Source organism: Strigops habroptila, chromosome 2, assembly GCF_004027225.2.
Source record: "Strigops habroptila isolate Jane chromosome 2, bStrHab1.2.pri, whole genome shotgun sequence".
NCBI lineage: Eukaryota > Metazoa > Chordata > Aves > Psittaciformes > Psittacidae > Strigops > Strigops habroptila.
The window spans coordinates 50973698-50990710 of record NC_044278.2 but is presented as its reverse complement, the minus strand read 5'-3'; the positions used below and the strand labels follow the sequence as shown (position 1 = coordinate 50990710).

Genomic DNA, 17013 nt, shown 5'->3' with positions numbered 1-17013 from the left:
AGCAGAGTTACCATCACTGGCAAAAACACATGCACAGCTCATTCTATCCCCAGAAACAAGTGCTGCTTTGCTTGACTCACTTCTTCAAACATTGTTGGTCATCATTCAGCACTGCTCCCCACCAAACCAAATTCAAATATTATTTTTTTGAAAAACTGTACAAATTGATCGAAAAAACAGAACCTCACCTGCCTATTAACTCTTAAAAGATGGCCAGAGACTCAGCACAACAGAGTCATCTCTACCCCATAAGTATGACAATAAATCCTCACTTTCCTATATTTACTTGTAGCTATATGAAAGACCAATTTAGTCAGAGAACATTGTGAACTCAAAATGTCACCACCGTCTTACATCTTACACAACACATGCATAAAGCCCATTCTTAATTAAAGAACACGAAGAGGCTGTACAATAAACAAGCAAGGATTACAGTAATAAATATCCTCAGAAGACACAGAAGAACAGAAGAAAAGTATCAGATTAAAAAATCTGGTTATCAGGACATGTCGGTCCTTAAAGAAACTAAATAGTAAGTAGCTGGAGCCACTTCTTTTTAGTTTATTAGCTTATATCAACCTGGTTTTCTCAAAATTCATGGCAATTCTGCTTGTATCTTGTATGCTGCTACCAAATAAAGCATAGAACCCATTACTTCAGTAACCAAGGCTGCCTTTGCTCCCCAGAACGGCCAGTGAGCGTATTTAAGTTCACATAAATTCTGCTTTAGAAAATAGCCTGAAGGAAGTTATCACATGTATTTAGTTGAACTGAAAAGACAATCAGCTCAACAATTCTAGCGATGATAAAAATGTTTACTTGCTTGTCCCAGTAAGTGTTTTGCTTGTTTCGTCTATAATAGCCCAGCTTTAGCAAGGCCAGAATTCTCCTTCTGAAGGAAGGAACAGCACGAAACTTCATGTTCCTTTGGCTAATCTGTTCCATCACCTGCCTGCAACTCTGTTCAAGCCAGCTCAGCCACATTATCACACTCCCCAGCAGGCACAGAATATCCACTTAATGGCATCTATTATGTGTGCTGTTACTTTACAGCAACTCTTCTCTGTGCCTCCTAACATTTCACCCAGTCTGTCCATTTGGCATTTTCTAAGCCCAGACCAGGTTTTGTTTGTTTTCTTTGCAAAAGATATAGTTGCAAAGTTAGTCCCAGAAGTTTGACATGAAAAAATGCATCCCTCACATCTTTCTTGTTTTCTCAGACTTACAGTTTTAAGTGGATCTATAAGTGAGAAAGATGCAATTTGAAAAATCTTGCATATGAGACATCAGAGAGAGAACAAAGTTGGCCACATAAAATACTCAAGTTTTTAAGCTGCCTAAAAATTTTACACATTTTATTTTTGCTGCTACTCATTTATTCCTAACATACGTATTTTTAACTTTCATCCTCTTAATGCATTATGAAACGAGGCATAAAAAAAAGTCTAAAAATTAAAACATCATTAACATGCTGTAGAGATTGTCAGAACAAACAAGCACACATTCAAAGAGAAAAAGTTGTAAGTTAGACTTGTTATAGTGACATGTAGCTGCTTCGCTTCTAATACTTTTTTTATTCCTCCCTCTCTCCTAACTCCTAACTCCTCCTTTCTTTTTTCTTTTCTTCACAAATTATTGACATTTCTTCCAGGAAGCTTAACACTGTACAAAAAGTTAGCAGCAATCCCAGCTTTAGGTATTGCTTGTCTTGGATGGCTGAAGATTTGTCTAAGCATTTCAGATGTAAATGTAATGCAATATAAAAGTATGAGTTCACATCACAAATAAGATTCATCCTTTTGCTTATCTTGAGGTACCCTGTTTAAGCTACTCATTCAGGCTTCCTACACTGGTAAATGACATATATCTTCAGAGGTGATGAAACTTACCTGCCTTAGGATAACCTGAAAAGCCTTCCCTCTCCATTGACACACAGCTGGCTCAGATGCCATGCTTAGGTTTCAGTGTTCAGGTTAGGCAAGATTAATCCCACCTGAAAGAAGCCACAGGCTCATACCTTTGCCCACATATTTAAAAGTGTATCTGTACTTCTCTCATAGACAGAGAAAACTAACTTGCTGAGTTAAATAGTGGCCAACGATAATTATAAAGAATGACTGGTTTAAAAAACATAATTTGTGCACATTTACCTGTCTTTTTAATTCTTTTAAAACATACAGAACAAGAGCTGTTCTCCAAGTAAACAAGAAAAAAAATATTCAGTACCCTTTAACAGGTAAAATATCTCTTTAACAGGAAAATAACAGGTAGATTTGAGTAAAATTTGCTGAAACAAGAGAGATGTAACTGAATCTGTAAGAGAAACTAGTTTGTGGAAGGCAGGTTAAAAACTTCTACCTTGGTTAGCATTTATGTAATTCCATAAACAATATATAAATATTAAAGAGAAACATACCTGGCATCAATTCAGCAGTATGGAATATCTTCTCCTGCTTAATTTTACTTTCACGTAATAACTCCTCTCTGGTTATTGGAAGATCTAGAACATCTCGAATAATCTGTGCTGCTTCTGTGCTTTTTTTCCCCATGACCAAGGATTTCACATCCCAGGTATAGGATTTTCCAAAACTCCCACAGATCTCTTCGAACACTACTGAATAGAGACGCTCGGTGTCTGCCAAAAAAACAAGCAAACAAAAAAACAAACAAACAAAAAAACTCAAAACATTAAAACCATGTACACCCAGCTGAGCAGCCAGTCTTGCAAGGAGGATTACATAAATGGTTACAATGAACAGCCAGGAGTCAGAGGGCATAACAAAGTGGACAGAACTGCTTCCCTTTATTTGCAGAGGGGAGGCCAGACTTCTAAGATCACCTCAGAGGCATGTAGGATTTTCAAGCTGTCACTTCTGCATTAAGAACAGGTTACAGAGGGTCACAATAAAGAACTATCTGGACCTGCTCTTTCACCACCTTTCTTTACTATACAGGTTATCAGCAGTGTCTTAATTAAAATATTCTTTGCATGAGAAATAATAGAAGGGAAGGAAATGTGGTACTTGGGAGATGTCATTACATTTTTTCATGTAAATCAGAAAAAAAAAAAAGAAGATTTAATTATTCAAGAGTATCTTTGAATGAAAGCTTCAGAGCACCTTCAAAGACACTACAGTCATTATTATAGTGCTGCTGGCACCTCTGCACTTACATGTGATTACTCAAGCAGAACACACCCACTTGTATTTCCAGGGGGTTTCTGGCAAGAGAAAAATGCAGGCTGAATTTTGCCAGTGAAACTATCATCTTTTATGTCGAAGGTGATTTTAGTTTTCAAACTTTTTTTTTTTTTTAACACAAACAAACAATCTTTCCTGTCTTCAAAAAAGAGGGTCAATAAGGTTTAATTTAACACTAAAATAGAGAACAAAATTCCTTTCAACTCTTGGCTTCATTTCATCAAAGATCTCAAACCGTGGCTTTTCTACCTATCTGTTTATCTTTTCAAGCAGTCTCCTCTGAAACATCAGCTACTGCTGTTAACCATGCTTTAATTTATTTCTCATGAATGTCTTTGCCTTCTGTATCTCTAAAGGTATGTTTATTATTATCATTTTAGCAATGAAAGGCAGAAGCAAGGAAAGAAAGTAGTTGCTCTTATGAGATTTATTTAGAGCAATTTCACTTATCAACATGTCCTTTACCATATAAAAATACTTTTTATAGGGACAATAGTGAAATTATTCATGCAGACACTGCCTCACTTTCTGAATACATAAAGGGTATACAACAGAGTTTAAACTTTAAGCTTTAACGTACATACAATGAAGACAGCTGAAGAAAGAAGAGCAGAGCCCATGACTACAATAGTGCAAAGATCTTCCCTGCAGTCTGACAAATGCTTACTGCTTAACCACAGTAATCTGCTTGTCCTGCAATCAGCAGATGATTCTGATGTGAAATCAAATGGGAAACATAGGGGTTGTTTTCCATCATCGCATCTACCATCATGTGAACACACAGCAGTGCAGAAAACACACTCTGCTGCCTGCCAGAGCGCTCCATGTTCCCTTCAGTACCTCGAAGGGACATTGAGCCAAAAGATCAGCTAAGGACCAAATGGACTTGTCTGGACTGCTTAACAGGATAGCAAATGTTTCACAAAACCCTCTTAGCTTAAAAATGAAAGCAAAAGTAATAGCATCTCTATTATTCCTTGCAAATGCTTCTTAAACAACACTTACTGAAAAGAGTTAAGAGTAAGCACAGCAAAACCACAAGCAACTGAGCTTTGAAAGGTGTTAAGCTAGCTAACACCAGGAAGGAAAAAAAACAAACAAACAAATACCCCAGTTGCTTGATACTGCCAGGTGGTACTCTGTGAGCTGAAAAGGCAAATTAAGACTACAGTGTTTAAAATTTCACAGTTCTCCCTTCCTTTTTTTCTGATACACTCATTTTTCTTCTGTATTTCAGACTCACTAGGTGAAGGACACAAGATTCTTACTCTAGGTTTAAATTTGAAACTGAAAATTAATCTTCATTTTATTAAGCAATACATAGCAAGCTAAGCAGAAATAAAACATGGAATCAAAAAGTATAATTGTAGAACATTAAAATTTTCCTATAGGTCTCTATGATAATTTCATGTTAATCTGTTTGAAAGACTCATCTGTATAGCTAAAGATACTCAATTTAACAGCCTCCTGCATTTTAAATACCACATACCAGACTTGTGAACAAAGTTTTCTTTCCTTCTTAAGAAAATGCTTAATCATGTCCAGATTGTAGACCTAAGAATAATCTGCAATGTTGCAATTAGCCAACTGGAGAGCACTCATGAACAAGTTAGTTGTTATCCTATTCATACTGAGTTAGAACTTACTTTCTCAGTGGTGAGGACAAAAAAACCCAAACCACCACCATGTAAAACAAACAAACAAAACCCAACTAAACTGGCCAACACACCATAACTGATCACTGCCTACATTTAATTCAAACGTATGTTAGTCTCACACACTACTCAAGTGTTTAAAGCGACATAAATACTTAAACAAGCAGGATGTCAGAAAGCCGCCTTTCCTTCCCTCTCCTTATGAATTATCCATTAAAAGAATTGGCCTACAAAATACCCAACTTTTCTTTCAAAGCAATCACTTTCACTCTGCCTGAAGTCATATCATTTGGACTCCGGACATGAACTTGATTGCAATGAAAATTATGATTATGTCAAGATTCATGACCTCTTGTAAGATGCTACATATTTGTAACTCTTGAGAAAAAAAAAAAAAGGTATTTTAATTCTCATGATTGGATGACAAAAGCCTAGATACGGACATTTTACTTGCTCGAAAAGACATGTTTCACTACAGTACATGGATAAAAACTGAAAACTGGGGGGGAGGAGGAATAATACACAAACACACACAGACCTCAAAATCTCCAACTGAAATCTGAGACAACTATTGCTGAAAAAGCTGCACTTCCTACATACTTGATACGGACATATGTTCCTCTTGATTGAAGAAAAAGGAAAATGTGTATATCCCCCTTATGATTAGACAGCAGAAAATAAATACTAAATAATGATACAAATTCAAGAATTCTTATTCCCATTGAAACAGAGGAATCTCAAAAAAGTGCTTAACAAATACAAAGTAGGCTTTTTTGTCATTGTAATAAGAAATAAAGCACAACTGACTGATCAGAATTTAATTGTAGCAACAAATCACAATTTCAAACTACTATAAATCTGAAATACAAAAAGAAATTAAATCTAATGCACGCACATAAAGATAACACACCAATGAAAGAAAACAAGCAAGAGGAATTAGAAGTTCAATTCACGCACTTAATTATAAGCACCTACTCGTATAGACACCCTAGCATGTCCAAGATATCCACATACAGCTGGTATTGAAGAGAGTAATTGGGGCAAGAATTACACCCTACTGCACAAGCAGCCGGATGCCCTACAGCATCCTAAGTGGTAATAAATACATACATTTCAGCAAGTGAATCCAGCCCCAGCTGCTAGCCCCCATCAGGAATACAAGCTGAGAACCCAACAGGACACACACCCAGCAGTGGCCTGTTCTAACAGGGAAGGAAGAGCAAGACTTCTCAGCTCCTGCAATTTGCAGTAAATGTATAACCTCAGCTTTATTCTCTTCTGCCTTTTAAAATACTCTTCATCTTTTTAGCTCTTGGCCCTTGATATATCTTTTACATGGATATTATCAGCACAACATACTGTCCATACACTCACTACATTTCACTGGGAATGAGTAATATTTATTCCCTAGCCACATATCATTTTCTAGTCATTTTTATAGCAACCTTTCTTCTATATAAAAAGCACAGTCAACTCCACTAGTGCTGTTTACAGTGTGCAAAAGCCAGTCGCAATAAATACAAATAAAGGGACAAGAATGACAGAGGCACTGGATTACTCAGTTTGTGATCTGGCACAAAAATATGCTGATGCATATTCAGAAAAACCTACAGGTCACTTGGCATCAGATCACAATGTACAACTGGAGTGTATGATATGCTCAAATCACTGCAGAGTCAGAATTAAAGTGCAGATCTACCCAGGTTGGGGGCACAGCAAGCATCAAGGTAGTACCTAAACTTCAGCTTTATCAATCACTTACTTACATATGAAGACTTCTTAAAACAGACTATTATGATTCATGAATGTGGAAGTTGATTTTTTGAGGAGACCTGAATTTATTAAAATTATGAATTTATTAAAATTCTGAATTTATTAGGATTATGCTATTGCAATTCTAAAATAGTTAATCAAGAAGATGGGGTTAGTAGGCATGAAAGCTCATCTTAGCTATAGCTCATCTGAATCATTAGTTCTGAGTTCTTCTTTGAATAATGCACCTCATCTTTGCATCAAGCATGCCAGATGAAGTACACCTCTGATTTATCCTTCTGCTATGAATCTAAACAGAATTGTAATTGTGTACATTGAATATAATCCAGTAAGTCAAAATCGGATCCTGGACACCTTTATTTTGATAAGGATAGAGAAATGGTTAAAGGGAAGAATTTTAATTCAAGCAATAGCTTTCTTGTGTTCATATCTGTAAGGCAGATTTCTGTCCATATGTAAAAGAGAACCATCTTCAGTAATCAATTTAGCCAAATTCAGACACACTTAGTAATTTTCACCAAGATTTTAGCCCAAGATTTGAGAAAATCTCATTAGAGTTTGTCACCATCAATACTGACTGAACACACAGATGACTATGATTTTGCTTTCCTACCAGTCTTTCATAGTATTCCTTTAATCTCTTTAGGATATGCAACAGTGTAAGAAGCCATACAAATTACTGAAATGCTCATTTGGGATACAGGAGATAAATATAATTATAAACCAGAATTTGTTTTATAATTAGAAATTTTGCTTTGCTTTTTGCTACTCAATAGTGACATTTAGCACAGTATAAAGTGTTAACTTGCAAACAAATCTACACAAATGTTGAAATGGTGGGGGCAATCAACATTCCAGAAAGTACTGCATGCTTCCTCTACTCATGGAATTACGTAATGACATTTACGTTTCTCTCCTTTCCAGATTTAAATGTAACACATGCCTTTGTGTGTTTATTCTACCATTATATCAACCAGTGTTAAAGAACACAAGATTTAAACACGGTAATGACAAAACTAAAATAGTGACAGTGATTTCCCATCAGAAAGACTAACTTTGTCAAGTCTTGTGTATCACATGTAGAACTCAGGCAACGGTCCTCATGCCCACCTACTTCAGCATGGTCAAAATCATGAACTCACAGTTCCCATCCCTCTCTCTCCAGCATACAAAAGACATGGCTGATCAGCCCACTGACCAGTTGTGTCGAGTCTGTAAGACTGAGAAGTATAACAAATGCTGGCATGTGAGCCAGGGAATGGATGTGTCACAGTAAGTCTCTGTGCTCTAGAGAGATCTGTTATCAAGCTTGCCACTCTACCACCCCTCTCCCCATAGGCAGTACGCGCTCTTTGCTTGTTTGATTACACAAATGAACCAATTCTTGAAATATCCATATAACTGAGGATATGAGTATCAAACAGTGGCACATTCACCACAATTCCACGTGACATGTGGACTATTACTGAGTTTAGGAAACAGCACTGCCAAAATAAAACCTACATGACTATTCACAAATTTGCAAGATCCTGCTAGTGATTTTGGTAAGCAGTGAAGAGTGGGAAACTAATGGCCTCTGAAAAGCAAACTGAGAATGGAACAAGGAACATCCTCTCAACCCAAAGAATAAAGGTATTACTATCCACAGTTTATCAATTACAGCTCCATACAAAAAAAAAAAAAAAAAAAAGAAAAAAATTTTAAGAAGAAAGAATACATTATGACAAACTACTGAAACATAAAAATACAACAGTGTCACAAAAAACAGTTACTGAAGGAGCAATAGACTATACCACTGAATAAAGCATGGTGCATTCGTTTTCTATCCTTACCATTTCTTTCAGAGGCTTTCTCCTTAAGATATCGGCAGCCAAGCTGATATCCAAGCCAGACAGCCTGATAGCCAAGACAGACAAAACCAGGATAAGTAATGCAAAAGACTACCAACTACACGACTGTCACTGGAACAGGTCTGAAATGGCAAAAAATAGTTTAAACCACCCAGAAGAACTGAAGAATTAGAGCTGAAGGCTCATGAGTCAAAAAAACAATCAGAAAAAAGGAAAAGAGAATTTGAAAATTATTTTTTTTAATAAACAATCTTTAGTAGACAACTAGCAATTTGTGGCAAAAGGTCAGTCTTGTAGTTCCCTCCCAACATCCTTCCATTCACACCTTCACACTGTGAAAGCTAGTTTAAAAATGTATGATTACGGTCACCTATTATGGCTAAGAGGAGGGGGGTAAAGAAAAAAGAAAAGGCAGTTTAAAAGTTGACCTCAAAATCACTTACAGCAGCTTAGCAAGAGTGGCGAGGAGGAAGGTAGGCAGCAAAAATCACTTTCTGCACAATAGCCCAAGTGTTACAGCACTAGTGCAGCAAATGAGACTCAGCCTTTCAATCTACCCTAAGGGCCTGAGTCTACTTCTCTAACATTCCATGAGATTTTTTTTTTATGCTACTGTTCTATAAACATATATATACACATACATACATATAAATAATTTATATGCTTGTATATACACATATAAAGCACACAAATATGTATTTATATGTATATACATGTATATACTGTGTATAGAGTATTGTGTTTTAAATGCAAAACGCTGCCTTTGAAAGAATAAAAAGAATAAATCTCAAATGAGTGCTAGTCCATGAATACAAATCAACCTGGAGCCTGTTAACCTAAGGGCTCATTAAAGGGAGGTGGGTTCAAACCCCTTAGCAAAGAAGACCTCCTGAGGAGATAAGGAACAGGAATGTTCTATCCTTTGCTGTAGTATTCACCCCATTTCTTCCAAATGAACTTGCTTATAAAAAAAACCCCTAAATCTAAAGTTATCACCTTATAAAGACACCCACTTCAGTCACTGTCACAGGAGGAAAAAAACCCACTGCTTTTATGCATGCTCAACCAAAATATTTGAGATATGCCTAAATTTCAAGGCATGTGGTGCTGATGTACGCAACCAGGCAGACTGAACCTAAATGAAGTCTGCTCCACCAAACCAAAAGAAATGCTGCTGCAGTATTCATGTCTTGTACCTTTCAACTAATCTACTCTCATAAACAGTACCACTTAAGTTCATCTTATTGTTACCTGGAAGTTAAATGAAGGTAAAGCCTCTATTAAAATAAATAGCAAACACCAATCATAACCTAGTTATAAAGAGCAGGTTATTCAGTAAACCATTTTATGTGATTGATAAACCATAAATTCCAAAGATAACGAAAAAAAAAACTATCATTGCTAAAAATTAAAATTACTGCTTCAAATTTGAGTAATGATTTGCAAATCATTATATTTTTGATTAGCACTTAGAAAAAATCACTGAAATGATCCATTATTCATTTTAGTAGGGAACAGGTAGAAATCTGTTATGGAGCTTCAATTTTTGCTAATCTATTTCATTTTTTCTGTTGTACTAGAATATTAATGTAAGTACCCTCCAAGATATACGAATATGCTACACGATGATTACTTTACTAAGTCCAGAGAAACACACTGCCACTGGCTAACTCGCTTGAAGTGCTGTCAATCTGTTTGCCCTTCTCTGATATGAGACCTCCTGCCATGAATTCTAGTTATTGCTAACAGGCTTAAAAAGAAAGTAAATCTGGTGCTCCAAAAGTAACAGCTGTACAGAACTGTTCCCAAATGAGTATCACCTATTTTCCCCTCTGGGCTTATATTACTGGGAGAATTCTTCAATGGCAGCTAGAGGAAGCCAATTTCTCACTGTATATGCACAGAAACATTTCACTTCTATGGGGAAGGGAAGAAGCTTCTGAACAAATTTAAAAGGATTTTAGTTTACATTAATATAGCAGGCATATCTTAACGTTATCTTGTATTCACATATGCACCTTATCCTTCTTTTTAATGTGACAGAGAAGAAACAGTTCACAAATAAACCATGCACACACCCTTCTGATATGGAGCTGTGAACAAATACTCCACCACCAGTACAAAATAGCACACAAAAAAGTAAAGAGAAGTTCGTATTTCAATTCCAGAGCATAAGGGAATCCATCTTTCAAATATATATGACTTAATTCAAAACATTCTAAAATTGTACTTATTAAATATCAAATAGGCAACAGCATCTCACTAGCTTAAAAATAGAAAAGCTGTTGATTCATAGAAACCGACTGACACACTTTGTTAGGCATTCGCACAGGCCCTTAACCATTAAAAACAGAGACATGCAAATATGGTGCCTACCCAGTCCCACCAGTCAGGCAGAAAACTGAGGCTAACAGACATAGCTTCTTAATATGTGTATGGCAAGGCCCAAGTCAGGTAACAGTTACACTGTCATTAGCATATGAGCTACTGTAACAAGGCAACAGCATTATACAAGGAATGTTCTCATCCAGAGGAGCAATTAACAGCACATTCAGAAGTTTGCCCTTCACCAAGGGAGTATCTCTCTTTTTTGATACATTGCTGACAACTCACAGCAGCAGTTCACTGACCTGAGGAATGCAAAACAAGGCTTAAAAAGTTGATTTGAAATGAAATGTTTCAAGGCACTTGGAAAGAACTACACAAGGTAGATGAAACCAAAAGGGTCACTATGTTATCCAAGTCAGCTAAAGAATAACCAAATACATATTCTTAATTAAGTTTGTGGTAGGTTGACCCTGGCTGAATGCCAGGTGCCCACTAACGCTGCTCTATCACTCCCCTCCTCAGCTGGATGGGGGAGAAAATATGTAACTAAAGGCTCCTAGGTCAAAATAAGGGCAGGGAAAGATCATTCACAAATTACCATCATGGGCAAAACAGACTCAACTTGGGGAAATTAATTTACTACCAATCAAATCAGTGTAGCATAGTGAGAAATAAACACTAAATCTTAAAACACCTTCCCCCACCCCTCCCTTCTTCCGAGGCTTAACTCTACTGCCAAATTCTCTACCTCACCCTGCCAGCAGCACAGCGCAATGGGGGTTATGGTCAGTTCATTCCACATTGTCTCTGCCACTCCTTCCTCCTCACAGGGGGGACTCCTCATACTCTTTCCCTGCTCCAGCATGGAGTCTCTCCCACAGGAGACAGTCATCCACGAACTTTTCCAGCATGAGTCCTTCACAAGGGCTGCATTTCTTCATGAACTGCTTCAGCTTGCATCCCTCCCGTGGGGTGCACGCCTTCAGGAACAGACTGCTAAAGCATGGGTCCCCCATGGGACAGGTCACACAGGTCCCAGTCCCCCACAGGTCACAGCTCCTGCCAGCAAACTTGCTCCAGCATGGGCTCCTCTCTCCACGGGGCCACAGGTCCTGCCAGGAGCTTGCTCCAGCACGGGTTTCCCTCAGGGTGGCAGCCTCCTTTGGGCATCCCCTGCTCTGGCGTGGGGTCCTCCATGGGCTGCAGGTGGATATCTGCTCCACTGTGGACCTCCATGGGCTGCAGGGCACATCCTGCCTCATCATGGTCTGCACCACGGGCCAGAGGAATCTGCTCCAGCAGCTGAGGAACCTCCTCTCCTCCTTCTGCACTGACCTGAGTGTCTGCAGGGCTGTTCTCACATATTCTCACTCCCCTCTCTGGCTGTAGTTGCTGTTGTGCATAGGGTTTTTTCCACCCTTCTTAAATATCTTATGACCGAGGCACTACCACCATTCCCAATGGGCTCAGCCTTGGCCAGTAGTGGGCCTGTCTTTGAGCCAGCTAGTGTTGGCTCTATCAGATATCAGACGCGGTGGAAGCTTCCAGCAGCTTCTCACAGAAGCCACCTCTGCAGCTCCTCCTACAAAAACCTGGCTATGCAAACCCAATACAAAGATACACTTTCTCCAGGAAGAGCTCTAAGAAACATGACCTTCCCTGAATAGACATGCCAGAGCTGTTCTGTTTAACCCACAACCTAAAGCAGTAACAGTAGAAAAAAGAATAGTCAAGAGAGAGGAAAAAAAAGTCAGAAAACTTTACTCCTCCCCCCCAAAAAAAACCAACCAAAAAAAAAAAAAAAAAACCCAAAAAAACCCAAAAAACAACAAAATGAGACCAAAGATAAAATACTCTTCAGCAAACCACAGTTCTCATATCAATTTCCTTATTCTCAGAAAGCTTTTGCATGCCAAGGAGACTCTCTATATATATGTAAAGACTTAGGTGAGTTGCAAATTCAAGTTGTTTGACTTTCAGTGTTACATGTTTCTAAATCACTTTCTGTAATACTGTCCAAATAGCCAGTTTCCTGAACAGTGGAAACAGTACAAAAGATAGAGTGACTTTAATAGAAAAGAAAAACATTATTTTTCCAGTGTGGCCTTAGACAATGTTCTAAACTTAATTGCAGCAATATGTCAAACATACTAACACAAAGGAAGAGTAAAGAACTACAGATTAACAAAGCTAATCTCTTCCACCCACTCAAGAGTGCCTAAAATTTTTGAAGTAAATCTACTGATGGAGTTATTTCTATGTGGTGCTAACACTAAGAGGAGAAAATCAAACATCACTGACGCGCTTGGTTTTCCAAGATGACATTTCATCATTGCTGGCCATCTACATCGAGAGGAAAACGTCAGAAATACTCCAAGACCTAATCACAGTGTTTCTTTAATAGCTGTATACCAAGAACACCTAATCCTAACTAGAACCTAAAATATAAAAAAAAAAAAAAAATAAATCAGACTTTTGAGATTCATGAGGCAAATGTGATACAGCAAAAAGAAAATCATGTTTTATGAGCTGCAATCACTGTTTGTTTGAAAACTGTAGATGAAACCCCAAAATCATGGTATAGATATCAATTTAAGGGACTTCTGACACCACAAAAATGTGGACTTCTATGCAGGCAAGCCACAGGCTTCTCTGAAGTTGCATGACCTCAGCCCTCACCTCCCACATAGGGCTGAGGATCAGAGTGGAGGGCTGTTCTCACATAGCACTGAAAAACCTCACATGGTGACAGTGACAGCTGTCCTACCTCCAGACTCATAGGCTGGAAGTAGGTCCTAACCAACTCATAGGTCAAACAGCCTGCAGCTCAGAGGAGTAGGACCACTTGAAGCTAGTGGACTATCACAACTGAGCGTACATGAGCTCTTTTTGTTTCCTAACACCATGGGAGAAGCACAGAACTACTGGAAGACTGTAGTTTATTTTAGACTATAATCACCTTGCTTATAATTGGCACAGTGAAATAAAACCTTATACTTGGCTACGGAAGCTTTTAACTAAGCACCATTGAATCCACTGATAGTTACCTAAATCACAGAATGGTTTGGGTTGGAAAGGACCTTTAAATATCACCTAGTCCAACCCCGCTGCCACAGGCAGGGACATCTTTCACTAGATCAGGTTGCTTAAAGCACCACCAGTGCACAATACTTTCCTGATTCTGAGCTGAAACACCATTTGCACTCCAGCACCTGAGCAGCAGATGCTGTGCACTGAAGACTACCTCATATGGCAAAAGAAACTTTTCCTATTCCCAGAAAATTAAGCCAGTCTGCTACTCAACTGTGGTCAGACTGTATCAGTACTAGACCTTTCCATTAAGATTCCATAATAAACTGTGACTTACAGAGTTCAGTATGCTATAACAGTCGCTAATATAATTCCTTTTATTTAATTAGTGAGTATTTACACACTAATTTTCTGTCCTGCTGCTGAACACTTTTCCTCCAAGTACATAAGTGAAATTTTGCTGAAAATCTTTAGGCTTTCAGCATATGTGGTCTACCTAGTAATAACAGTACATACAATCACGCTAAAAAGATTATGGTAGCCTTTATTAACTGGAAAATCTTATCAGCATATTTTGAGTTAGGTTTCTGTTGTAAAAATTGTTGTACAAAGTTGTGTGATCTGCCCAAGAACTCTAACTCCCGTCATACAAAGTCTCTACTTAATGCAGCAGATGCAGACTGATTAGGAAGCCTGAAAAACAAGCGCAAATATGAAGCATCAACTATGGTTCCTGTAGGACGTGGAGAGGAGACACTTCAAAATTAAACATTTGATGCAAAATACCTGTGAAAGCGTTTCAAATCACTTCAGTTTGAAACCACCCCTGGGACCTCCCTCTGGACAAAAAAGCATCAATCTCTTCGCTGCACACAAAAATTATTTTATTTTAGAAGTGCTAAAGCGTACACTTAAAAATTTGGCACACATCAAGTACCTAGAGGTGGATGTACTGGACCCAGTCCCAATCTTCAAGTGAAATATTTTAGCTTTTAAAGCTTTTCTAAGAGTGGGATTTCCTGGCAGAGAGGAGGTGACTGAGAACAGATTCGCCTCATGTCATGTGCTTGGATCAAACTCACCTAGTATTATTTTAGCACATTATGACAATTCTAAACTAGCGTTAAGGTCTTCAAACATCAAAATCCACTTAACCTAAACTATAACTATCTCTTGTTTAAAATGTGGAAAAATCACAAAACAGTAACAAGGATGTTTTATAAAAAGACATAAAACTTACCCACACTACAATTCCGGAAGAATACAGTGATTACAAAAAAGGTTCAGACAGAGAGTCTCACTAACATGTCAGTGAACCCAATTCACATGAGGACTACAGGAGAAATAGAAAGCTGGAAGAAGACTCTCTGACAGTAGCTAATAAGGTCATACTTTGAACTATCTCAAAGGAGAGAGGCTGAATCTTATTTTGCTAGAGAGTGGTTCTGGGCATAATGGAAATGTTATGTTATGACTCTGTTTTGAGTGTGACAGCTTAGAGTTACAAGAAACACCGCTGTGTAACCTACTAACTGAAATGAAAAGTAAGTGTTCAGAGACTCAAAGACTGCAAGAAAATGTAGTCCATCTTTTCATTCTTCCATATAATTAATGTGCTGAAAATAAAAACACATATTGTGAACCAAACTAGGAGTCATTCTACTTTCACTCAATCTTTCTTCTGTTCTACCTCAGTTCTGCAAGCCAAGGTCAAAGTTTACGTCTTGAGACAGAAGCAGCTTCACTCTCCCGCAGATGGAATTTAATAAGCTTGACACAGGAGTTTCCTGGAATGTCCTTAATCCTGCCACAACAGTGTTTGCAAAGGATGGGCTGGTAAAGTATATGCTCAATAAGCAGATAAGAGAAGATTTTTTGCTTTGTTTCTGTATTAGAAATAGTGTGGCCAGCAGGACTAGCAAAGTAATAATCCCTCTGTACTTGGCACCAGTGAGGCCACACCTCAAATACTGTCTGGGCCCCTCACTACAAGAGAGATACTGAGTTGCTGGAGCAGGTTCAGAGAAGGGCAGCGAAGCTGGTGGAGGGCCTGGAGCACATGTCTTATGAGGAAGGGCTGAGGGAAGTGGAGTTGTTTAGTCTGGAGAACAGAAGGTGCCCACTGGAGAACAGTGGGACCTTATCACTCTCTGCCTGAAAGGAGGATGGAGCGAAGTGGTGGCTGGTCTCTTTTCCCTAGTAGACAGTAATAGGGCAAGAGGTAACAGCCTCAAGCTGTGCCAGGCAAGGTTTAGACTGGATCTTAGGAAAGATTTCTTCACTGAAAGGGTGGTCAAGCATTGGAAGAGGCTTTCCAGGGAAGTGGTGGAATCACCGTCCCTGGAAGTGTTCAAAAAACATGTAGATGAGGCCCTTAGTGACACGGTTTAGTGGTGGACTTGCCAGTCCTGGGATAAAGGTTGGACTTAATTATCTTTTCCAACCTTGTTGATTCTATAATTCTTTCCCTCCATCAAAAAAATAAAGAAAAGAAAACAATAAAAATCTAGTAGCCTTTCTGTCTCTACTCAGAATTAGGTACAAATCTACTGAAATCAATTAAGGTACAAGCAAGAGACAATGAAGCTCACAGTTTTTGAATATATGCATTAGATAAAGTACGCATTTCCAATTCTACAGTAACTAAACTGAAATCAGATTAAAAAAAGTAATTTCTTTGTTTCATAGCAACAACTTGCTAACATTCTGCTTGTAAATGTGAAAACTGTTTTTGAAAGTGCACTGCAGGTGGCTTCACAGTTAGAAAGAGGTGAGAAGTTTAAGGAAATTAGGAAAAAAATTAGTCTCTCTGATTAACACGTAATAAGGTGTGGCAAAAATAACAGCTAGAAACAATTACTATAAGCATCACTTATGCAACTATATATGGTAACTATGAAAACAATTATGAACAGCTGTATTTAGCATTATCCAAACAGATCCAACACACAAAATGTAAAATGAAGCAGAATGAAACAGAAGTTACTTACACCTGAATATGAAATACCTATGAAAAAATTGCATTTGTAAGAGACACTCTTCAATAACTAGCTTCCCTGACCCCATCCTGATAATTTCCTTTTGCTTGATCTAAACTCAAGCTTACAATCAGCAAAATAAAAAGCATCTGCTTCATTTGCTGAATACACTGAACTGCGCCACTGGAACTTAAATGAC

The 17013-nt window shown here is 38.1% G+C and overlaps 1 protein-coding gene across 2 annotated transcripts in view; it reads right to left on the bottom strand.

Annotated features, from left to right (window-relative positions):
- The window catches only part of PUDP (pseudouridine 5'-phosphatase), a 78003-nt gene that overhangs the window by 47798 nt on the left and 13192 nt on the right, over positions 1–17013 (bottom strand). For both annotated transcript variants that reach the window (XM_030475595.1, XM_030475596.1), the window contains exon 2: positions 2417–2635. In XM_030475595.1, the coding sequence (XP_030331455.1) occupies positions 2417–2635 (219 nt within the window). The remainder of the gene's footprint in view (positions 1–2416; positions 2636–17013) is intronic.